This window comes from Solanum pennellii, chromosome 11, assembly GCF_001406875.1.
Source record: "Solanum pennellii chromosome 11, SPENNV200".
In the NCBI taxonomy this organism is placed as follows: Eukaryota; Viridiplantae; Streptophyta; class Magnoliopsida; order Solanales; family Solanaceae; genus Solanum; species Solanum pennellii.
Genome location: NC_028647.1, coordinates 2,898,243 through 2,924,615, shown reverse-complemented (window position 1 = coordinate 2,924,615; position 26,373 = coordinate 2,898,243). Strand labels below are relative to the sequence as shown.

The 26,373-nt window shown below is 27.2% G+C and overlaps 3 protein-coding genes across 3 annotated transcripts; 2 read left to right on the top strand and 1 right to left on the bottom strand.

Annotated features, from left to right (window-relative positions):
- Nucleotides 1–5,476: 5,476 nt before the first annotated feature.
- LOC107004214 (protein FLOWERING LOCUS T-like) lies at nucleotides 5,477–8,947 on the top strand. The gene is made up of 4 exons (XM_015202455.2): nucleotides 5,477–5,732; nucleotides 6,056–6,117; nucleotides 6,459–6,499; nucleotides 8,514–8,947. Exons 1-4 carry the CDS (start codon nucleotides 5,529–5,531, stop codon nucleotides 8,738–8,740), a joined length of 534 nt encoding a protein of 177 aa, XP_015057941.1. The 5' UTR covers nucleotides 5,477–5,528; the 3' UTR covers nucleotides 8,741–8,947.
- Nucleotides 8,948–18,349: 9,402 nt separating this feature from the next.
- Nucleotides 18,350–21,121, top strand: LOC107003427 (protein FLOWERING LOCUS T-like). The gene is made up of 4 exons (XM_015201752.2): nucleotides 18,350–18,709; nucleotides 19,370–19,431; nucleotides 20,417–20,457; nucleotides 20,638–21,121. Exons 1-4 carry the CDS (start codon nucleotides 18,512–18,514, stop codon nucleotides 20,859–20,861), a joined length of 525 nt encoding a protein of 174 aa, XP_015057238.1. The 5' UTR covers nucleotides 18,350–18,511; the 3' UTR covers nucleotides 20,862–21,121.
- A 465-nt stretch (nucleotides 21,122–21,586) lies between these two features.
- LOC107004898 (fatty alcohol:caffeoyl-CoA acyltransferase) lies at nucleotides 21,587–24,508 on the bottom strand. Its single transcript, XM_015203302.2, has 2 exons — nucleotides 23,971–24,508; nucleotides 21,587–22,673 (listed from the first exon to the last, which is right to left on the bottom strand). Exons 1-2 carry the CDS (start codon nucleotides 24,430–24,432, stop codon nucleotides 21,750–21,752), a joined length of 1,386 nt encoding a protein of 461 aa, XP_015058788.1. The 5' UTR covers nucleotides 24,433–24,508; the 3' UTR covers nucleotides 21,587–21,749.
- Between the last annotated feature and the right edge of the window lie 1,865 nt (nucleotides 24,509–26,373).

The window sequence follows — 26,373 nt, the reverse complement described above, 5'->3', positions numbered from 1 at the left end:
ATAATCAAACTCTAATATATAAGACGCTAATTGAGATTTTTTTTATTTTTTTATCTTTAAAAAAGATAGTGAAGAAATGAAAGGAATATTTGTTACAATGTTATATTCAAGTTAAAGATCCCAAAAATTTATTCTAAAGTGTGTGTCATGTGAATTAGGTCCACATTGTCTTGATTGTCATCTGCCTCTGTGTTTATGTTATGGCCACTCAAAGAAAAGTCATGGTATTTTAAGAATTGAATATCCTCAACGAATTTCAATTTTAAATTTATATAATAATAAGAGATAACTTCGAAAATTTAAATTATTCTTACTTTTTTTCATTCTTCATGTATATTGATTATTCTTTACTTTTCATTTTTCGTGTGACAAACACAAGACTCGTGGTCACAAGAGCGCCACAACTTTTACTACAGACATATCATATATCGCTACAATATAAAAGATTGATTTATCAATCAAAAGTCCAATTTAAAAAGGAAATAAACCAGGATCGTGTTTTTTTATTTGTAAATAGGTAAATTAATAATTGACGAACAAAAAACTAATTTGATTCAATTCAATTTTTTGTTATTCGTCAATTTAAATCCTATCGAACAAAATTAAAAGTAGGAGAGCTTGCCTAGCAACTAAATAATTTAGAAGGAAAAAAATTCAAATTCATAATAATTTGTTCAGAAAATAGACAAATACCTCTCTAACCTATTACCAAATTTTCGACTACACACTTATACTTTGCGGGAGTCCTATTACCCCCTTGAGTTTTTTAAAAATAAAATATATCCCAAGCTGAAACTAGACAACCACATTCTCAATATGTAGTGATGCACACTCGCGCCAGCTGTTATTTTTTATTTTTTATATTGTTTTTTTCTCTTTATCACTTTTTTCATTAATTATAAAAATATGTATACTTTTTTGTCCCTCCTCCTCCTCCTCTTTCTTCTTCTTCTTCCTTTTCTTTTCTTTTATTGTTTTTCATTCCCTTCCAATTTCAAATCACTCCCCACGAAAAAAAATCAATGTTATTTTTATTATCATTTTTTCATCATTTCATAGCATTATTTAGGCACCTTGACAAGCTTGATAATTCATCTCTTTTCTTTCTTTTTAATTTTTTTTTATCATGTTATTTTTTGTCTTCATGACACCAAATTTGTAATGTTTTATTTACGGTTTTGTGATGTTTAAATTCTTTGGTCTTCACCGAACAACAATAGAGATTGAATATAAAATTTGATGGTTGATGTATGTAGCCAACCCAAAATCGGTTAGAAGGTAGACTAATGGTGTTGATATTTTGAAATAACTTGAGATTGATAAAAATGAAAAAAAGTTGGATGACCACCCAAATTTTATACCAAAACTCATGTTTGATTGCTTTATGAAATTCATGATCGAAAAATCTATTATATAGACATAATTGTTTTGATTGACTTGATTCTCTAATAATTTAAAAAAATCTAATAATAGAATGAATTTTTATGATGGAAGGTGTTTAATAATTTTATTTTTTTCTGGTTTTGTTTTTGATGATTTGCAGCGTTAGTTTGTAGAAATAAGTGAAGTAAATTCTGAAAAATATTAGAAGCTGGACAAAAAATATGGTTAGTGCAATGATGGTGGAGTGAACGTTGAGTAATAAGAAAGAGAGGGAAAAAGAAAAAAGAAACAAAAAACTTAAAAGAGAAAAGTAAAAATATATATATCTAATAAAAAGTTAAATTTAAAAATATTATTTATTAATTATGCTGACTTTCACATGCCTCCAAGAGAGTGAGAACACTCTCTATGCCATGTCAGTATTTAAGGGTGTAATTATTACGTTTTAAAATAGTTTAGGAGTGTGATAGGATTCCTATAAAATATAAGTATATAGTCGAAAATTCGATAATAGATTAGGAGAATGGTTGTCTATTTTCTCTAATTTGTTTGATTAAATTAACCTTAGACTTCTCAATATATCTTTATATTTTAAGTTTCTAATTTTAGAACAATTTATACACACACCAAAAAGTGAAACAATGGTCAAATTAAGCAAACTTGATAATTGGAACTAATTTAATTCTATTTTGTATTTCTTAAAAAACTTTTTCTATTTTATATTTCTTAAAGAACTTCCAAATTCTATTTTGTATTTCTTTAAAATACTTTCAAATTTTATTTACGTCTATTCAAAAAAAGAAGGGAAAATTGTATATAATAGCAAATTAATAACCTAAATTAAATGGAATAGCTAGGGTTTGATTTAATTGTGCTCCATAGCAAACATTAGCTAAAATTTGCCAGCGTCTCTCTCCCAGAAATCTCGCTCGCCACTCTCCATTCTCGCTCGCCTCTCTCGCTTTATACACAGAAGTGTATAATTCTGTTCTGTTTTGTATAAAGCGAGAGAAAATTGTATATACACATGCAAAAATATATATCTTCGTGTTATACACTTAATTATACAATTTACAAACATTTTACTTCAAATATTGCAGAGAAAAAGGTCAACGAATTATACAATTGCGAATTATACAATTGCAGTGAAATACAATTTTCTTTAGCTTTATACAACAGAAGTGTATATATTGTGTTTCTGTTTTTGTATAAAGCGAAAGAAAAACATATATGTTCTTGCTATACACTTAATATTGCAGCGAAATAGTATACAATTGTGCATTATACAATTGCAGTGAAAATAGGATAGCGAATTATACAATTGCAGCGAAATAGGCCAGCGAATTATACAATTTAGGCCAGCGAATTATACACTTGTATATGTATAGCGAATTATACAGTTTTTATGTTTGCTATGGAGCGCAATTATGCAAAATTTGCTATAACATACAAATATGAATTTTTTGTTTGCTATATGTGAAAGTTGCCCAAAAAAGAATGCCAAAACTGGATAAGACAACCAAGTGCCCACTCATATATATTCCCCAAAGGAAATGTAACCTTTTGATATTCGATATTTTCAAATTCAATATTTAAATTTGATGTATAAATTATATGTAATTTTTTTTTACAAAAGTTGTACTAACAAGTACTCCACTCTAGATATGATAAACTCATAACCTTTAAATATATGAACTTTAAATATCCTAATTAAAAAATTTTAACTCTAAATCCGCCTCGATCAGTTGAAATCTCTTAATTTTGTAATTGAAAAGAGAAAAGTTTTGATTTGAAGATCATAAAAATTCACAAACAAGAAAAAATAAAAATATGTGGGCCATTGCTCTCCCTTTCTCTCGAAATAATAGTGGTTCTGAATGACCTTAGAGAGGTCCCGACACAATATATTTTGTTGTTCAAAAAGCTATAGATGAGCAAGTTTGTTTGTTTTTTTCGGTTTCGATAAATCAAGAGAATCGTTTAATAAAATAAAATTGCAAAACCACACACTCTCAATGTAAGATTGATTAAAATACTTTGAATAATGTTTTTTAAATTAACTTATTGTTTTTCAAATTTAAGAAAACAACTTACCTTTAAAAAAAATATTTTTCAACTTCACACCTCAGTTTCCACCTTAACTCAAATCTCATATACCAATTCTCGATATTAATTTGAAACTCAATTACTGATTCTCGATTCGAGACCTAAAGGGTCCCAGGTGAATTCGAGATCAAATCTCAAGTTGGGTGTCAAGTCTTGAGTTAGGTGTCAAGGTGGGATTTCAAGTCGGGGTTCAGGTTGACAATCGAGGTAGAATGTCGGGTTTGGGTCCCGAATCGATCTTTGAGGCCAGATCCAAGCTTAGAAGTCGGGTCATAAGGTGGGTTTTAGGGTCGCACCCCATATACACATATTACATGTATTTAAATTACCATGTTTATGTTGATCATTTTGTATTCTAAGATATTTAGAGCAAAACTTTGAAGAACTTGGCAAGAAATAACAAAGTTTAAAGAGTATTTTCAAAACTAGAAAATTAAGACTAGCAGAGAATATAGAATCAAAAACTGATTAGAAACAATATAAAAATATTTTTCTCAAAGAAAGACATTTGAGTCCACTGAATGCACAGTGTCTCCTCCAGGAAATTATTCCCCTTAAGTACCCGATGATAATTAAATATATCCTCCCAGGATATAACTATCTTACTCATCGATGTATCGGTACCTAAAATTACGGTGTCAGCGAACCACTCAGCGGCAGTAAAGTACACTTTGAACACTAGATTTAGTAGTAATAGTAGAAGAAAAAGAAGTCTAGAAAATTTCTATTTAGAAATGAGAGGAAATCCCTCAATTTATAAAAAACAAAGGGTAGTGTTAGAAGGTTCTTATTGTGCCTTACCAGAAAGGTCACAAACCTTTAGAAAAATCACAATCTTTCGAAAAGGTCACCACCTTACATAAAAATCACAACTTTTCATAAAAATCGCAATTTTTCATCAATGTCGGAACTCTTCATAAAAGTCGCAATTTTTTTATCAAAATCACAACTCTTCGTCAAAGTCGCAACTCTTCATAAAAATTACAATTCATAAAAATCGCAACTTTTCGTCAAAATCACAACTCTTCATAAAAATTGTAACTCTTCGTTTTTTATTCACATATTTTAAAATCTAACCGTTTATATTTAATACCCCTTTCAAATTTTGGGCAATATGTAATGTTACTTGACAGTTAGTATTTCACACTAAAACTGAATGCAAAGTGATCTCTAGAAAAAAAAAAAAAGATTAGCATACCTTAAGATTTTTGAAAGTGATATATCGACCTATTGTTATAAAAATTAGATACATGTAAATTTATATATATGAAATTTGGGTATATTTTAGAAACCATCATTTCATGTCATAATCAAAAATGATATTTACTTTGTAAAGGTAGTATCATTACATATTCCGTGAATATTTAAAGACGATATGACAAAAATATTTTTAGTGGAACCTTAACACGTAAACTCATAAGAATATGTGAAAGTTGTATGGACCATTGCTCTCGAAGAAAAGATAGATGACTAGGTTTATTCAACCCTTGATCACTTATGGCGTTTCATTATATGTATTTTCAGGAAAAAAAACACTTGACGTTGAAAAATATTTTATCAATCGAACACGAAAAAAAAAGAAAAATGTTTTCCTTCGTATCAAACACATTTTTTATTTTCTAATTGCATATTATTCTAACCTTCCTAGTTTATCTTACTAGCATAACACTATGGTTTTTTTTATTTGTTGTAAAATAATGAATTATTATAGGGAATCTATCTCATTCTCACCTCTCCATTCTTTTACAATATGAAAATAAGAAAAATATATAACAATAATTTGGTGTTTTCACAATAAAGGAAATAATTTTTTTTCTAATTGGAGATTTTTTAAAAAAAAGTATATAGATCCTTGGAATATGGATATTACAAATTTTATAGAAGGCAAAAAAGAATAAATACCCAATAACACATGATGATGAAGTATAAAAAAATTCTAGTACAAATAGCCATGGTTCACTATTGTTGTGACTTGTAAAATTTATTAATTAATTGTATATATATAGTTTTTTTCTTCTTCTATATATATATCAATCTTCATGTCATCAATAAGAGGAAGAGACACTTTAGAACTTGGTGGTGTGATAAGTGATGTGTTGGATCCATTCACAAGGTCTATTAATCTAAGTGTTGTTTATAACCATAGGGAAGTCATCAATGGCACTAATTTAAGGCCTTCTCAAATTACTAACCAACCTAGGGTTGAGATTGGAGGAAATGATCTTTCCACTTTTTACACTCTGGTAAAATTCATATTATATTTTTCATCTGTTTTTTCGAGTTTACGCTGATTAATTTACTTAGATTTTACATTCTTAAAGATAAGACCACTAATTTGATTAGGGATGAAATGAATCGTTCAACTATTATTACACTATAGAATCTGAACTTATGTATATATATATATATAGTGACTTATTAACCCGATCGAGTTGTGAATAAAATATAAAGGATATCGTTATTAAATAATTTTATGTGAGATAAACAAATGTCTTGTTTAGTTTTTTTTATCTTCGAACGTTCTTCGAGACTTGTGAATTTTTTTTTTGTTATTTCATTGTGAAAGATTGTGGTTGATCCTGATGCTCCAAGTCCAAGCAACCCAAATTTGAGGGAGTATCTACATTGGTCAGTCATTTATTTGATATTTTTTAATTTTTTTTTACGTTATTAATGTATTTTAGTTAGTTAAAAACATGTTATCTACTACATTTTTAAATATTTAAAATAGGAATAATATTAATTATAGATATATAAAATATATTATACTCTACAATAAGATATATAAAACTTTTACACCATCTATAAATAATAACTTTGATTATTTATTTTCAAAATGCTGGATGCTCTTTCTACATTAATCATTTGCAAAATATTTTTTTACATAATTTTTTATGTCATTTTCAAATTAGAGAATTATAAAATTCACCCAAATTTAACATGGTGTTATGATCAACTTTGTTAACTAGGTTGGTCACTGATATCCCAGCAACCACAGGAGTAACCTTTGGTAAATCTTTTTTTTTTTTAATTATTATTATTAATCATGCAATATTTATATATTTCGTTCCATTCAAATTATTACTTTTACTCAGCGACGAGCCAGAATATTTATTAAGGGGTGTCAATATAAAATAAAAATGTATAAACCCTATTGTTTAAGGATAGAGCTCACAATCTAAACGAATTTTCACAATCCTACTACACTAAATCTCAACTTGTATAAAAAATTGTCAATGCTTGTATATATATTTATTAAACCAAGCATATATATAAATATATAATGTATGTTGCCAACAATGTGAATATAGCCTTCTTTGTGTAGTAGTAAATAGTAGTTTATGTTTTATAATGTAAAAAAAAAAGAGTCTGATATATCTTTTAATTTTGTCATTTAGAGTTAATAGAATTGTCATTATGAAAGTGATTCATATATATCGTTATCGTTATACAAATTACTCACGTATACCTTTACCGTTACAAAAGGAGCTCTATGTGCCCTTCATCTAACGCGGAAGTGAAACAAATAGTATTAACTTTATTTTTTTGACTTTAATTTTTTTAAAATTATGTAGGGGTATATATACGATCCTTTTAACAAAGTTCAAGGTATATTTTAATTTTTTTTCATACAAAAATCATTTTTTGACTTCTTTAATTATCATTATTTTAGTTTCTTATTTTCTTTTTCATTCTTTAGAGTAATGAAAAAACTTAAAATTAATACCTCCCCCACCTTTTATTCTACGAAATTTACAAAATTCTTCTAAAAATCAACAAAATAAAAAATAAAATAAAAAATTCATTGACGAAACTTTTAAGAAATTCTACTTTTTACAAATATTATATTACTTTCTTGGGGTACAACTTTATTAGATTGCACTTATTTTTGGGTACAATACAATAATTATAGATTCTACGTACTATAAAGAAGAATATATTCTATTGAAATTTCTTTTGATAGGGAACAATATACTTCTCATATTTTTAATGATTTTAATTTTTTGTTGGTTACCAAATTTTGAGACATTTCAATTTTTTTTTATTTATATATATATATATATATAGAATTTCTTTTGATAGGGAACAATATACTTCTCATATTTTTAATGATTTTAATTTTTTGTTGGTTACCAAATTTTGAGACATTTCAATTTTTTTTTATATATATGTATATATATGTATGTATATATACATATATGTATATATATATATGTATATATATTATATTATTGTATTTATGTATAATGTATATTATTCTATTTATGTATAATGTATAGGTATATGTAAGGTGATTAGTACTAGTGTAAGCATGATATGCTTTGAAAATAGTATGACACGTAAACATGTTGTTTTAATTTGGATTCAGCTGACACCTACGTCTATTAATTTTGGATGTGCTCACACTTAAATTTGTATAAAGTTGAACAAGTAGACACACATTCTATATGGTACTTTGCAGAGATCTCGTACTTTACGTGCCTTCTAACTTTGGATGTATTCACACTTAAATTTGTATAAAGTTGATCAAGTATACATTGCATTTTAGAGATCTCGTACTTTAAGTGAGATACACTTGAACTTATTTGTATAATTATACCTTGTAGGACACATAATATGTCATGTAGAACACACATTTATAAGTTGGTATAATACATATATTGGACCCTAAACTTGGCTTCAAATTATAACTTTGACCTCCAACTTTCTGCACAAACAGACACTTTAACTATCCAACTTTTAAATAAATAAACACATGAGTCCTACATGGCAAAATACACGTAGGACACCACGTTGGACAAAAAATGACATGTAGGACATGTGTGTCTATTTGTTCAACTTTATACAAGTTTAAGTGTCTGCTTGTGCACATCAAAAGTTGAAGGGCATAAATGTGATTCGAAACAAAGTTAAATGGTTTATTTATGTATTATGCTTTTATAAGTTTATGTATCTATTTATGCACGTTAGAAATTGAAGAGTATAAAAATGTAAAAAAATTCTAAAATTTTGTATTATTGTAGGGAATGAAGCTATATGTTATGAGAGTCCAAGGCCTTCAATGGGAATACATAGAATTGTTTTCTCTTTATTTCGTCAATTGGGAAGAGAAACTGTTTATGCACCAAATTGGCGTCAAAATTTCAATACAAGACAATTTGCTGAACTCTACAATCTTGGATTACCTGTTGCTGCTGTTTACTTCAATTGCCAAAGGGAAAATGGCACCGGTGGTCGTCGTTGCGAATAATTATATAGCAGGAAAGCAATCTCAATTGTCGGATCAGAGAGAAGAGGAATATTATATTATATAACAGGAGCAATATAATCTCAGTCGTGGCAAACAGACGTCGATCAACTTCTTATATTGCAAATATAGAATAAATTCTAATTGTGATGTATTATGATCTTCTAGTATAAATATATGATGATGATACTCGTCGATACAATTTAGTTATGTCTATTATCTTTTGTTGTTGCAATCGAGAAGTAGTTATTATTCTAAAGTTTCAAACAAATTATAATATAAAGATAGGTCATTGGCCACTTTTCGGCACCACTAAGTTTCGAGATAACTAATTTCAAGATAATTTGTTCTCAACAAAACGATATAACGTACAAATTGATGTTTCTAGCTCATGAATGATTGATAAAAAAGAGGAGCCTTAATAAAAAGGGAAAACTGTGTGGTTAAACAAACTTATAGTATTATTTAATTTCTCATCATAGCTATAGTTTGCTATAATTACCACTAGTGACTAACATTATACATTAATTACGTGGGCTGACTTCGAGTTTGTATAATTAGTCACGTTTATTTATGTATAATTCGCCAGAATATACAAACACATACACATAGTATACATTTATTTGACCTATATACATATACAATTCACCTCCCTCCCACTCTGTGCTCTCTCGCCTCTCTCCTCCCTCTCCCAATCTCGCTCGCCTCTTTCCTCCCTCTCCCGGTCTCGCTTGCATATGTATAATATACAATTATATACATATACAATTCACCTCTTTCCCACTCTTTGCCCTCTCTCGCTCGTCTCTCTCTTCCCTCTCCCAATCTCTCTTGCCATATATACAAATACATATGTATAATATACAATTATCTAACAGATATACATAAATAATTCACCTTTCTCCCACTCTTTTTCCCCTTTCTCGCCTCTCATCTCTCTCTCCCAGTCTCGCTCGCCTCTATCCTCCATATAACATTTAGCTATAAATTGTAATTATCAAACTATAGCTATGAAGAATAATTAAACTATTTTTAAGTGGCTATATGTGAAAATTTCCTTAGTAAAAACTCTTCTCTAAGTTTAGAATGAACCCTTTTTCTCCCAATAAAAAAATTGTAGAATCCAATATTTAATTTAATGGAATCTTAGACCCTTCAAAGTTGGACCTAGAATTTTAAATTAAATTAAGTATGAATTTATTATCGCATTCATAACTCATTTTAATGTATGAGTTCATAATTTGACATTTATACGAATTTAATATAGATTATTGGATTCGTTCAAACTCGTAAAAGTAGATATATTCTTGACCATCTTTACTTCCAAATCTTGATGTTCTTTGTGCTATGCATATTTCATAGGACCATTGAAAAATAAAATTCAAACTTTTCAATAGAATCGAACCTATATCTCAATGGTGTTTAAACCACTCTCACAAGTCACAAAATATTGTATTTTTTGTTTGTCCTATAGAGATTTTGTTCTAAAATTTACTTTTGTAACATGATACAGAAGGGTCCATCCCACTATGTAATGACAAAAAAAAATAATTATAAGTATCAAGAAGAAACTTAGCTCTTTTATAATTCGAAGGCAAAAAAAAAAAAGTTTTTTCATGAGAGAATTGCATTTTTTCATTACTAAGTCGATAACTATTGTGATATTTGATTCTTAGAGCTTGTTTGACATTGTTATTGAAAGATCAAAAGTGAAAAATATAGTGTTCGGCAAATCAATAGAAGAATTTTTTTGAAAAAGCATATCTCATAATTTGGTAAAACTTTCATTTAAGAATTTTACTTTTATATAGTAATATTTTGTTATTATTTAACGTTTATTATCATTACTTCATATTTGACATTTTTATTTATATCTAAATTATCATATCAATATTTATTTATTTTATTTCTATGTATAATATTAATTGAAAAATTGAATATATGTGCATTTTAATTCAATAAAAAATAATGTTTGATTAAATTTTTTATAGTAGATATTTAAAATAATTTATATATAAAAAATAATTTTCATATTAAAAGTACATTGATACTTATCTTTTTTTTGTAATTTAGACACTTAAAAACAATTTTAAAAAAGATTTAATCAAACACAATTTGCTTATCAAAAACAATTTTCAAATGAATTAGTCGAACACAAATTGTTTTTTTCAAAAGCACTTTTATGGAAAGTCATTTTCAAAAAATGCTTCTAAAAATAAACAGATTTTAACAATAATCCCAAACAGACTCTCAATATCATCAAAGGCTGTAATGGAATAGTAAGTCTCAATGTATTCTTACAATTTCGGTCTTCCCATTTGATTTACCAAGATGAATCCGTAACTAAAACACTATATCCGCCTCTGTTCTAAGATGCTCAAGAAGTTTTGTCTATGTTGATATTCCCTTAGACAAAAAAATTCCATTGAAAATCTTTATGGCTTGATCAAGAAACTTATGTCCTCCAAATCGTATCGTATTTTAACTGGAAGAACTTCTTACAATAAATAATAATAAAACCCTGTTTCATGCCCCGTGAATATCCCTACTTCAGTTTGTTTGGAAGATCATGATTATTGAAATTGTTGCCATAGAAAAAAAATAATACACTAACTATTAACCTTCTACACCAAATACGTGTCCTCCACCCTCATATCTGGAATCACGTTCTCACCCCTCGATAACATAAAACAGGGTCATATCCTATCTTATCACTTGCCCAATACTTCTTCGGCACACTCTATATATCTATATCAATTTTTTAATGTATGTAAAAACAAAAAATGCATTAAAAAAATCTTCTATAAAATGAAAATTTAGCTATTTTGTAATAATCTAAAAAATATTGCAAAAATTAATAATTAATTGGCTTAAGTTGCTATACAACATAATGTTCCCTTAAATTACTCTTGTATAATGGGCTTGAAAAAATGAGCTGATAATTTGGTTTAACTTTGTTGGGCTGGATCATATGTTTTAGAAAGGAAGGCAACTAATTAATGTAGTCTTGGGCCTTCACACACATAATTAAATGCCCTCCCAAAAAATTGTATCATAGATACACATGCGCGACAACTCATATACAAAATAAACAGAAAAATATCGCGATGTTATGTAAATATCAATAACGTCGTCACCGTCCACCATAATATAAACTGATACTATAGCCCTTTATGAAATTTTCTTTTGTTTCATTTCTAAATGGGCTATTGATCTTTGTCTTTTTTAACCACTTTGGGTTTTCACCATGGTGTTTCAAACATTGGGTCCAAATTGGTAACCTTTTGGGCTGTCACTTTGATTGGGCTTGTTTTAAATCAAATTTAGTTAGGTAAAAGTGCACAAATATCCATTGTGGATGTCACATGTAATTTATGCTTGCATTTAAATTTTTGGGTTAACCATACAAATCCAATATTTAACCACTAATTACTTAGATTCACGCTAGTTTTCAATATTAGAAATCTTACTTAATTTTGGGGTTTGGATATGTGGGGACAAAATTAGATGTAGTTTTGTGGATACATTGTATCCAAGTGGATCCACGTTTATCCGACTCTCTCGTTAGCCTCTCTCCTTAAATCTTGTACCCCAGATACACATATCTAGTGTAATTTGCATCTGTCTGTGTACATAGACTATCTCGTACACCTCCCTCCTTCTCTCACCTCTCCTTATTTTAGCGTATATGGTAAAAGATACATGTATCTTAGTGTATTTGGCCTGCAATCTGGTATGAAATTATTAATTAGTGAAACAATATGTAATTATTTCAAACTATAGGAAGAATTAGTAAATATTATAGGAATGTTTGTCTAATTAAGTAGTTTTTCCTTTAATTTTTCTTGTACGTATATCTACTTCAAACATAATTGAGACATAATGTTGCTATTCATCGTCAAACATAAAATATTCTGTTTGCGATCTCTATCATACTTTTCAATAGAATATTCTTAATGAAAGTCTCACCTTTTTTTATCCCACATTTGAGTCCAAGAATAGACTTTCATGTATTTACCAATATTTTAGAAAAAATATATTTATTGTGGAATCATGAAACAATGACTTCAATTAAAATATTAGATAGATTAGAAAAAAAAAATGATAGAAAATTAAAAGTAAAATTGTTCATTTGGGTTGGACTCATAACAAAATGTGAAAGCCACAAAGTTACTTGTCTCAAATATGAAAAATATCTATTCGCTCTGTTTTAATTTGTTTATTTTGATTTATTCTGCAATTAAAAATATTCTAATTTTGTAATATTGACTAAAAATATATTTGGTATACCAAAAATGCTTGTTGAATCTTTTAATCATAAGTATATCAATGTAGATATGGGATATAAAGAGTTACTAAATAAGAAAATTACTTTTTTGGATTATTTTTTTTTAAAAAAAAGGTAAAACAATTAATAACAAATGAGGTATTAATTTCCAAAAGAGAGAAAAAAATTAGTCGACTTGTGTATTATATGTGATGAAGATGGCAAGAGGGAATTACTTAGATGATAAATATCCTTTATCTTCAACCCTAAAATTATGAATTCGAATTACCATAGAGAAAAAAAGATGAACGCTCTCAAGGAGGGATCACTGTTAGATGATTCGTTTGACTCCTTTCGAAGAATTTTCAAAGACGATCCAAGCTGAGTAAAGAATCAAATCATTTCCCAATAAAAATAGGATTCGTAAAAGGGAGGGGTGAAAATACAAAAAAAAAAGTTAAAAAAAATAGGGACCAAGTTCATTTATTTTATTTATTTATTTTTAAAAAAAAATAGGAATGAGACACGATAGACCTTCATTAACCAGGTTAATCTACTGAGATACTGAAATTCTCCGTGGGACCAAGATTTATTATTCCAAGTTTGAAAACAAATTTAGAGGCCTTTTTATCTGGCCATGGATTCATAATATTTTCTCAATGAATATTTGAAATAATATTCATGCTTGAATATATTTAAAAATAATTTAAAAATAAAAAATGAATTATAGATTATTTTTTACTTGAAGAACAAACTTAAGTTGGATTTATACTTTTCATGACCAAAAAAATAATTTTTAAATAAAATTTAAAAAATTCAAATAAATAGATTTTATGACCAAACGAATAATGTTCTAAATAAAAAATGGGACCAAATATTCCCCCCTTCGAATTATACCATGTTCGAACATTTGACGCCTAAATATATCTCACGCATTATTTATTGACTAGAAAAAAAAAAGATTTAACTTTTAAGTATGAAAGGAAAATATTTTTCAATTTTCTTATGTTTGTTGAATTAAATGTTTTGGAAAATATTTTTCAAATTTATTTTCCTTTCAAAACTTAAGAAAAATATTTTTCAAAGCCTCAGCAACTTCATATCATCATATTTTTTTTTGAAAAAATCACTTTATTTTTGATAAAAGTTATTTTTAAAAGATAGTTCTAAATTTTTTTTTTTATTTTTTTATCCCCCTACACTTGCCCCCACCGCCGATCAGCCCCCTACCCCCTTTAAAAAAATTTAAATTTGTTTTAAAATTATTTTCAACTTCAAAATTTCATTTTTTTCATCCCCAACACCTAAATAAATTTTAAGTTTGTTTTTATATAATATTTTCAACTTTAAAATTTCATTTTTCACCCCTGCTCTCAACCCACCCACCAACCCTCTCAAAAAAAAATTTAAGTTTTTTCACCCCTACTCTCGACCCCCCTCCACACACACACCCCTCCCAAAAAAAATTAATTTAAGTTTGTTTTTAAAAAATATTTTCAACTTCAATTTTTTATCTTTTCACCCCTACCAACGACCCCTTCCCCTGCCCCCAGTCCTAGCCCCCAAACCCCAAGAAAATATTTATATTTATTTTTAAAAAAATATTTTCAATTAAAAAAATTATTTTCTACTTTAGTAAAAATAAAAGATGTTTCTCAAAAACATTTTTCATTCATAAATCAAACACTAAAAATCTTTTCCGCAAAATATTTTCTACTCACCAACCAAACATGAAAAAATAGATAAAAAATCTACTTATTTTTCAGAAAAAACATTTTTCGTAGAAAACATTTTCCTTCGTACCAAACACACCTTTAATATCAGCGCATATTTTTTCTTTATACAATCACGTCATCAAAATATAATTATAAGAAAACAATTTTTCATAAAGAATGAAGTAGTAACTTGAAAAGTAATATAAACTAACTTTTAAAATATGTTAAAATATATATAATTTCTTTTACACTACATGCATCAGTATTTTTAAAAATATTTTTTTTGGCGTGGGCGTATCAAAAATATTTTGGTGCATAAAATGAAGACGTAGATCCATAGGGCATAAGTTCCAAGAGTAAAAACGTAAGCCCTGAGCATTTTTTTTAATTTTAACCTTTTCTGTTTTAAATCATTTTTAAAAAAAATTTATTGGTAATACTATTTCTCAAACAGTAATTGTAATACTTTTTTTCATTATTAGTCATTAATACCTTTCTTAATAAAAATTATAATATTTTTCTATATTTATATTATAGGCTATTTAATAAAATTTATTTGTAAAATAATTAAAAATTTTACTTTTGCTTATTTTCTTAGTAATAAAATTATAAAATTGAATATATATGAGATTACGATTTGTAGATCCATAAGAGTTACGCCCCGTATCTCAAGATTTACGTCTCACCCCGTATTACATAAAACGTTTCGCCTCATACCTCATGCCTCATGCCTCCGCCTTTTAAAATACTGATCTGTACATATAAATTAAATTGAAATAAAAATTCATAGGATAATTTAGAAAGGAAATATACAAAAGTAGAGTATTCTTTTTTATCCTCTTCGCTATCTTTACATAAAGTGGAAAATGACTTTCAATTTTGTAGTTACTCTAATATTAACTATGTTAATTTATATTCGATAATCTTTAATTTAAGAGAAATATACAAGTAATAAAAAATATTTAATTAATTAATATATAATAATGAATCAGACAATTTCTTGCTTTTTTTATTCTTTTTAAATGTCTTTATCACTTACAGAATAATAAATTCTTAATAATTCTTGCAAGTCAACCATTTCTATATATATATATATAATATGTATATATATATATGCACGCACACACATATTTATTCTCTTAATATATAAGAGAGAGTTGAGGGTGAAACAAGTAACTCTTCGTTGATGTGTTTGCTTTATTAAAAACATTTTTATAAAATTATTTTTTTAAAAGAAAATTGAGGTTGAAACAAATAGTTCTTCGTCGATGTGACTGCTTTAGCAAGGATTTTTATAAAAGAAAAAAAAATCATTCTACATTAATTTATTTAGTACACAATTTCTCTCGAAATTATGGGAGTCATTTTAACTATGCTCTTTAGTTTCTTTAGTCATAGTTTTATTACTTTGAAGGTCACTAATATCTGTACAAATTTATAAGTATTTTGAGTAAAAAATCAATAGTTAATGAAGAAAAAAACTTTATTATGAAATTAAATGGGTCTCTTTACATTAAATTTGCACGAGAATAAAATAAAATAATATATGATCACGTAATTCAAAGAATAGGTTTCAGTTGACCCATCGTAACTCATCAATAAGATTTATATTATGAGTTCAGAATCTAAATAAGTCACAAAAAGATAAAAGTTACCAAAATAAATTACTATTTTGGAAAGTAATTAAAATAGACTTAGTAGAAGAAAAAACTCCACTTTATTAGATATTCTAAACGTTTTTCGTTAGTCTCATAATGTTTATATTTAAATATATAACGGAACTATTTGTTACACTTTATAAAGTATAAGTTTTTCTTACACTTTGTAAGTAAAACTTTTCTTACACTTTACAAAGTGGAACTTTTTCTTACACTTTATAAAGTGAAAGAAAAAAAATTATGTTTTACAAATAGAAATATGTTCACGTTCAGAAGCTTTATGAAGCTCTTGCAGTGTTTGTCATACAATTATATTGATTTTGACATATCATAAAAAAAGAAAAAATTATTACATATGTGTTTTTATTTTTTTATTTTGAGTTCTCCTCCAAACTCTTTTTAAGGACATTCAAACATAGCACTTTCAACATTTTAATCTTCTATTTTTCGTCATTTCAATCACAAAAAAATGTCTTCTACCCCAAAAGTTAGAGTTTTTGATTATTGGGATGACGAAATTATACATGAAGAAAATTTTGTTTATTATAATTGTTATCCCAAACACAATGCTAAATATTCAATTAATATCCGATATCATAAATTTCTTTCATCAATTTATAAAAAAAAAAATGCATAAATAGTACTGACTATAAATTGATTATAGTTAAAAATACCCTACTCATTTTTATAACAAGGACAAATAAATTTTGGAGAGTGGATTATTTAGAACGACAAATTGTTGACCGACTTTTTGAGGGTTCAAATGACTACATAAATCAAATCAAGTTAATAATACTTGAAATTTATGTTAGAAAGGAGCCTAAGACTTGTCAACAACATTCTCCTTTATCGGTCGAAACCTGTGTTAAATATATATTTCTCTTTGTAAAATATAATTTTTTCTTCGACTTTATGAAGTGCAAGATTTTTTTCCACTTTATAAAGTGTAAGAAAAACTTACACTTTATAAAGTGTAATAAATAATTCCATTATATACTAAAATATATACGTTATGAGAATAACAAAAATGTTTAGAATATCGAATAAAGTGGAGTTTTTTTTTCCACTAAGTCTATTTTAGTTACTTTCTAAAATAGCAACTTATTTTGGTCATTTTCATTTTTTTTGTGACTTATTTGGGTAGGACTCTTATATTATCCACTTTGATTGAGACAATGAATTGTTGTTTCTTAGTATGATTTGAGCAATTTTTATTCTAAGTCAAATAATTTTCTTAGAGGATTTTTTAAATATTTTTATATTATAATATTTCATAATTTATATTTTACGTCCTTAAAGATAATTATATTATAAGTTCGCTGGTTAAATAATAAAAAGTAATGCAACGAAATAAAGTGATTGTTCTGATCTTTAGAGACAATTAATTAATGATAATATTATAATTGTCACTAGATATTTTTTAGAGACAATTAACACTATTTGAAAATGTTCCTAAAGTTTATAGCGATATTGAATCCAATCACAATTAACTAATGACGGTAAAAGCTTTCGCAGTACTCCTAATTAATATGGATAATTATTGGTGCTAAAAGTTACTCCCTTCGTCTCAATTTATGTAGCACTTTTCGACTTTTGAGATTCAAACAAATGACCGTAGATTTTTCATATATCTTTAAAATAATTATTGTGACTTATAGTACTTTTTACATAATTTTTTTCTTCTTCTTTGTAGCGTATAAATAAATATATAAATTTCATTTCAAAAAATATATAAAAATTTTCATGCGTAAATTCTTGGTCTAACTTAAAATGTTTGACTCTTGAAAAAATAAAAAATGTCAGATAAATTGAAACAAAAAGGGAGTAAATTTTTTTTTTTTAAGTTATAGTGAAATCATATGCATGAGTGACATGACACTTTGACTTTACCCCAAAATCAAACTTTTGTGGAATTGATAAGATTCTTGTTTGTGTGCTTTAAAATGGCATATATGCAAAGAGCTATATCATCAAGTTGGAGCAAAAAGAGAGAGAGAACAAAAAGAATGCCAAAAACATGGAGTGACACAAGAACAAAACACAAGTGGATATACCCCAAAAACTAGCTTGTATAAATACCCCTTAATTCTAACTCAATATGATCATTGACTCATTGCATATATAGTATTTCATCATGCAAAGAGAAAGAGATACATTGAGACTTGCTAGAGTGATAGGGGATGTTTTGGATCCATTCACAAAGTCTATTAACCTAAGAGTTGTTTATAACAATAAGGAGATTAGAAATGGTTGTGATTTGAGGCCTTCTATGGTTGTCAACCAACCTAGGGTTGAAGTTGGAGGAGATGATTTTCAGACTTTTTATACTCTGGTATACCATATATATACACTTATATACACAAGTTCCATTATTTTTGTTTTGTACACGTGTCGTTTTTCATTTTTATATTTTAGTTGATGAGTATGAGGAGAGGGAGAGGTTGGTCGAAGAAATGTTGAATAAAGGTGATAATATGACATGACACACGTAAATTTACTAAGGATATGAATCTAGATAAGGTTGTCTGGATTTATTCCTTTATCATTATTGTTATTAATAACTCTCCCGCTTTTCTTACTCATTTTTTATATATGTTTTACTTGAGTTGTGGGTCTATCGAAAACAATATTTCAGAAAGAGTTATAAAAAAATTATAATATTTCAGATTTTTGATGAAAATAGTTGAGCATTAGAATAGGTAACAATGTTTAAAAACATAATTTATGTGTATTAGTGATGTGAATATTCTTTATATAATAAAATTACTTAGTAAGTAATTGTTATTAATTCTATTAAATTGCATTGTAAATACGTAGCATGATACATGTTGAATTACATGATGGTATAAATTTTTCGTTATACTATCATAGTATATAACTTAAATTTATTCAGAAAATAACTTCGTACATTTATTAGTAATCGAAGTTATTTTTCCAATTTTTATAATAGAAAATTCATTTTAAATTTTATTTTTTGCTCTGATTTATGAAGGTTATGGTGGATCCTGATGCTCCAACTCCAAGTAATCCTTGTCACAAAGACTATTTGCACTGGTTAGTTTTTTTTTTTTTTTTTAATTTTAAAAATTATAATATTAACATGTTAAATTAGTAGCTAAATGAGTAAATTAAAGTTGATAATACAAGAGTACTAACATATCATGGTTAATTATTAAGTATCTCTAAATATGTGGTGGGGTAGTAAATCCGAAATTACAAAAGATTTGAGATTCGAGCTTTAGGAATGAAATCAAAGTTAGGGTATGAAATGTTTTATTCTTTAAAATAGAATTTTGAAAGTGAATTCGAATTAGTAAAACTCATAAACAGATATAGTGCTGAATGGAAAATCAAAAAGAATAAATTACGAACAAGACATTAGAATAAATTACGAACAAGACACTTGTGAACTACCCGTACCAAAAGGGTCTACCATCAACTATGTCAATTACGAACAAGACACTAGATTAAAAAAAATATTAACACATTTTTTTTCTACAAATAATTCCATTAGTGATTAAAATTTAGGACAAATGACATATTCACATATTGCATGCATATTAACATTCGAATTAGTCAAATTCATAAATAGATATAATACTGAATGGAAAATCAAAAAGAATAAATTACGAATAAGACATTAGAATAAATTACGAATAAGACACTTGTAAACTACCCGTACCAAAAGGGTCTACCGTCAACTACGTCAATTACGAACAAGACACTAGATTAAAAAAAATATTAACACATTTTTTTTCTACAAATAATTCCATTAGTGATTAAAATTTAGGACAAATGACGTATTCACATATTGCATGCATATTAACATTATTAGAGGCAGAGCCATAATTTTTAGTTATTATGAGCCCTATCTCCTTTTATTATTCCGAATCGGTGTTGTACCGTTAAATGAAATTTAAAGCAGTATAAAAATACATAATCTGAATTAAAATTATCGAGTTAATTATATCGAATTCATAATTACCATACTGGGTCTAACTTGAATATTAATACTCTTATTACAAATTTTTCTTTTTAGGTTGGTCACTAATATTCCAGCAAGCACAGGAGTAACCTTTGGTAAGTTTTTCATATACATATATATATATATATATCGTCGATTGATACAAAATTTTAATATATCATGGTTTAACGTTTACTCATAAGAATTTTAGTTTGTTCAGAAAAGAATTTTTATACTGTAAGGTGAATTTTTTCGTATCATTTATATATTTGATTATTTATTTTTGTGTGATATAGGAAATGAAGTTGTATCTTATGAGTGTCCAAGACCTACAATGGGTATACATCGACTTGTTCTAGTTTTATTTCGTCAATTGCGTCGAGAAATCATCTATGCTCCCGAAAATCGCCAAAATTTCGATACGAGGGAATTTGCAAGGCTCTATAATTTTGGATTACCAGTAGCTGCGGTTTATTTCAATTGTCAAAGAGAAAATGGTACTGGTGGTCGTAGAATATAATATTATTAGAAATCTTTTTAAAATGTTGTTGTTACTTGTTAGTGTCGAATTGCTTTAAAAAAACCCGTCACTTTTAGAGGATTATTCGATATACGTCTATCGATATTTTCTAGAAGCCCGGAGTGATATACATGTATCGAAAAAATAACTATAAAGTCTTTAGTAGTCATCATATAATGTAATATCAACTATTCTTAAAAGAATTGGTGATGACTATATATATGTTTGGAGTGTCATTAAAGAATAATTTTTCTTCTATATATCTTGTATTGAACCTTTATAAATCAATAATTATGTTACATAGTGTTATTAATTAGTATTTTGATAGTTTTAATTTGTCTGATCAAGTCTTATCAATCGATAATAATCAAAGGCGAAAAAGAGAGAAATAAAAGAATAATCACTTTATTCCATATACGGTCACTTAAATTTTTATTACATTAATATTCATAAAGCTTATCGATCCAAAAAGATATATAAATTACACATTTAGCTATCATTATACGAGATAATTAAAATTTAACACTCACTTCACCATTTTTTTTAACAACATATATAAAATACTTGTTAATAACACACACACACACCAAAAAAGAGGTATACATATATATTTTAAAACGAATTCAATATTGGATCAAAGCCTTATCAATCGATAATAGCCTTAAACAAAAGAGGGTAATAAGATAGAATTTTTTTTAAAAAGAATAATCACTTCACTCCATATATATAAAATCGTTATTACACAAAAGCTCATTAATTCAATCAAAAACAATATACAAAATATAATAATTTATTACACTTTTAACATCACCATACAATATAATTAAAATTCAACACTCACATCATCAAGTTTACAACATTAAGATTAAAAAAAAACAACACAAAAGCTCAATCCAACAAAAACTTGTTAAAATAAGACTCAAATTTGTTCATTTGCTTGGGAGGAAGAGCCACAAATATATTAACCCCATCATTGTTGTTGCTTTTACCATCATCAATATTTGGGAATAATAATATAATTTCTTTTCTATGACAAACCACAGGACAACTATATTTTGGTTTACCCCAAGGGTATTCAACTTGTGAAAACCCTAATTTCCACCATGATGAAAGCAAAAATTCCCCATTTGGAAATCCTTTATTAATCTCACCCCAATCAATTGCACTTCTTGCATATTCATCATTCATTCTTTTACCCCCTTGTGACACTAAATCAACAATTTTACTAAAAGGCCCTTCTTCAAGCTCGTGACACGTGGCTGACGCGTAGGACGTCAGCACAGCGTTGCCAGCGTAAGATTGTGGCAATGGTGGATTTAACCTAGGTCTAATATCAACCGCGAATAAAACAGTTGAAACTCGCTCTGAATTGTTCTCATCATCATACGATAACGCCTTACACCTCCATACGTAAGAAGTTACCACATTAAAACTCGTGATTTTCGCGTTAGGGGTATTTTCGTCTTTTGCCTTTTCCTTCAAGGAATTAATGTCACTTGGATTGAACTTAAATATTTTGAAGTCAAGTTCTTCTTGTAGGGTTTCAAATACTTTAGCATTTAGTTCTACACCAATGGGGACATCCAATTTGAGTAATTCGACGTGTGGGAACGTGACACGTGGAGGCCTACGAGCGGCTAGGAGGGTACGATCATTGCATGGGACAATGGCTAAGGGCTTAGGGTTATTGTTGTCATCATCAAATGCTTGAGAAGCTAAGTTTTGTAAGAAAGTCTTGAAGCTTATTCCATCAAAGGTTATGTGGTTTGTTGAAAAGCCCATTGCAAAACCACCACACTTAAATGATGTAACCTAACCAAAAAGTAAACAATTAAATGGTTATAACTTTACATTATCAAATCCCCTAAAAGATAACTATAAGTAACTGTCCACAAAAGAATAAATCAATAATGTATAAAACAAAAAAAAGTTACATACAAAAAACTTACAACAATATAAAATATAAAAATAATAAAAAGTTTCTTTGAAAAGAAAGGTAAATTAGGGTGAGTTCAATCAAATACATTATTCTCGACTCAATCTATTTAAGTATATATATATATATATATATATATATATATAAATTCATTTTGAACTCACTGAAAATATATAAATTTTAGATTTATGAATGTCTGTCATTAATATTTGTGTTTATTAACTTTTATAAAGCACAGCTAGGTAGTAGGTGAAGGAATAATTATTTGAAAGGTACATATGAACCCTCTATTTGTCCTATGAAAAAAGTTAAAATGGCTAAATAGTATATACTAGTATATAGTATATAGTATATAGTATAGTATTAATAAGTGATGACAATTTTGTATACTTTTACTTTCTAACTAGTGTTTGAACTTAAATCTAAAGACTAGCAATTACCAATCAAACGCTATCGTTGAGTGATAAGTATTTTTTTTTAAAAACATTAAATTTCTCAGGTTTAAGCACTAAAATAAGCTAATCGTCTTTGGTAAAGATAAAGTTACCTCTAGAAATAGGATTTCTCAATATGAATCAAATTTAGTTAGCCTTCAAACATGAGTATCAAATGTTGAATCTAAAAAAAAAGACAATTTTTCACATAGTGTAGTTGTTATTGGAAAATATTGGTCCTATTATTATTTATTATTAGATAAAAGATGTGAAAGATCATCATTTATTTTTCTAGATAGAAAACATTGACATTACGAAAACTCTTAATAGCTCAGTCAGTTGGCTATATGAATTTCATCGAATATATTATGTCTAAAATTCTGATAGAATTTATTACCCTCCTCCCCCCCCCGCCCAAAAAAAAAATAATCTACATTCCTTACACCAACTAGCTAGGGAAACCTTTAAAGAAGATATAAAATATATAATTTAGACAAATACTTTTATTATCAGAGGCAGATCTAGAATTTGTAATACTTTTTCCTATTAATGTGTATACGTGTGTGCATGTGCCACGTGTGTGTGTTTCATGTCAAAAATATAATACATGATTCAGATGAATCTATCGTTCAAAACCTAATTTATCCGGAGTCCCAACTATTTAATATTTTTTTAAAAAAGCGTATAAAAATCTTAAAAGACAGATAATATAAACACGAGAGATAGATCAAATATATACCTGGAGAATGCAAAGTGGTTTATCATCTTTTTCCAAAATATCAATGTTCTCATGAACAATTAATTGTCTAAAACCAGGATTAGGGTAAACTAAATCACCAATCTCATTTAATGTTAATTCACTTGAAGCAACCATAAATACAGCTCCAGCATCACTATTACAATCAAATTCCAATCTTTTTGATTCTTGATTCATCCTAAGTCTCCCAGCCAAAAAATCATAAGGAACAAGAACCCTAGATAACGCGATTCGGAGTCGTTCCGTCACAATTTCTGGTGGAAATTCAGGATTTGCATTGAAAAAATGTAGTGTTTGGACATCAAAATTGAGGACTTGATCAATATTTGGTAAGAACATAGGTTTTTTTGGAGTTTCTTGTGATGGGAAGACTAAGCTAGTGTTATGGATTGTGACTTTTAGGTCTTGCATTGTTGATTCAAGAGGTTGGTATAGGGTTCCCATATTGAAATATTGAATATAGTGATACAAGTTTGTGTTTTGTTTGGTATGGTGTGGTTTGTTTGGGTAGCTATGAGTTGTATATTTATATTAAAATAAACTAAGGTGAAAGGGACCACCTATGTGTGCATGTGGTCATATAGTTTGTATCCCTTAGCTTCATCATAATTATAAATTAATAAGAGTGTTTCGGTTCAAACTCTAGAAATGGAGAACTTCGATTCTGATACTTTATTAGAATAGTATTCAAATCATAATATACAAATTGGAAAACTCAGTAATGTTTTTTTTTTAACTTGAAATTGTTACAAGAATTCATAAACTTGAAATTCTGAATTTGTATATATTCGTGATAGGAAGCACCATGTACTTTTTGATAAAGTTATTAATATGAATCTAAATTAGTTGAATCAGTGAATTTCGAGAAGGGATTGAATGGAGAGATTTTTTAGTTACATGGGTTGCACATGTTTTTTAGGTAAAAATAAATAAGAAAAAGAGATCCATAGAGATAAATAAAGTTAGATATGTGACAATTGTAAGAGGTGTAGTGGTTTAAATCTAATATATTACTACATTTATGTGGCTTTCATTATCAATACAAGTGGCCTTCAATTTCTTCTCAAGGATGTCATACTATTGACAATTGCCTCTATTGTTTTAATCGCGGAAAATGGTTAAAAATATCTTCAAAATATTATGAATTCAATTAAAAGGGAAGTTACATAAATGTATTTTTATTCATCTAGTTTAGTAGCATGGCTAAAATAAATATACTTGTACATTTTGGTTTTATATGATATATATATATTGTGTATATGTATTATATAATATGTATATCTGATATAAAATATGCACTACATATACATTGTATACATATTTGATAAAGACATATAATTATACATCAACTTGTGAAAATACAATTATGAAGAAATTTAATTAAATTGTAGTGAATTTTTCACCAATTTAAGTCATCACATGAGCACATAATGAACAATTATCATTTTGTAAAATTTAAATTAGATGTTCTAGGTAAAAACGAAACAATCATAATTTTATATTTTAGTTAATTTTTCAGATGATCATTCAACTAATAATTATTATTATCCTAAACAACCATTCTTCTTCTAGATTCCATATTTTCTTCAATAAAAAAAAACTTTCTGAAATAAAAATTATTAATTAAATGACTATATGTGAAATACAACTCCGTCAAATTTATGAAATTTTAAATTTTCTCCAAAAAAAGAAAAGAAAAAAAAGATCATATTAATTATTAGTTTATACTAGGTATCAATTTTAAAATAGATTTTTTATGTACCACGAAATGTCTCCACCTACTTTATCAACCATATTAATATACTATGAATCTAAATTATTTATTCTATAAGTGAGGTCTTCAACTTTCTATAATTATTATTAAAAATCATTAATACTATTTTAGAAAAATAAAATGAAAAATTAAAATTCTTCTAACTTATCAATTATTAATTTGATTTTACTTACTATAAAAAAAAATCATGATAACTCCATTATGATCATCTTTCTACTTTACAACAATTAATTACATCAACTTTAACATTTAATAATAGGTTGAGTTAACAGTTTATGAAAATGATTGTACATTTAACAGCTTGAAAAGTTAGTTGAAAAAATACTATAGTTTTAATGAGTGATTAAAATATAATTAAAATTCCGCATATTAAAACAAGATTTAAGTTATATATATCAATATTAAAAAGACGTTTTGTAAAAGTCGTCCTTTTTAGCTCATTATAGTACGATAGTCACCGTTTTTATTATATTTTTACTTGGAAACATTTATCTATAATTATCTAATAAGTAATATGCTTGTGTAAATGTTTTAAAATTTTGCCTAAAAATTGAATCGACTGATAAATTTAATTGAAGAAATATTATTGATTTGTGTTATTGGATTATTGA

Coding starts and splice junctions, on each gene's coding strand:
- LOC107004214 (XM_015202455.2), top strand. CDS start 5,529: ATGTCATCAATAAGAGGAAGAGACACTTTAGAACTTGGTGGTGTGATA. Junction 5,733..6,055: donor TTTCCACTTTTTACACTCTG/GTAAAATTCATA, acceptor TCATTGTGAAAG/ATTGTGGTTGATCCTGATGC. Junction 6,500..8,513: donor AACCACAGGAGTAACCTTTG/GTAAATCTTTTT, acceptor GTATTATTGTAG/GGAATGAAGCTATATGTTAT.
- LOC107003427 (XM_015201752.2), top strand. CDS start 18,512: ATGCAAAGAGAAAGAGATACATTGAGACTTGCTAGAGTGATAGGGGAT. Junction 19,432..20,416: donor CACAAAGACTATTTGCACTG/GTTAGTTTTTTT, acceptor TTTTCTTTTTAG/GTTGGTCACTAATATTCCAG. Junction 20,458..20,637: donor AAGCACAGGAGTAACCTTTG/GTAAGTTTTTCA, acceptor TGTGTGATATAG/GAAATGAAGTTGTATCTTAT.
- LOC107004898 (XM_015203302.2), bottom strand. CDS start 24,432: ATGGGAACCCTATACCAACCTCTTGAATCAACAATGCAAGACCTAAAA. Junction 22,674..23,970: donor AACCACTTTGCATTCTCCAG/GTATATATTTGA, acceptor CTTTTTGGTTAG/GTTACATCATTTAAGTGTGG.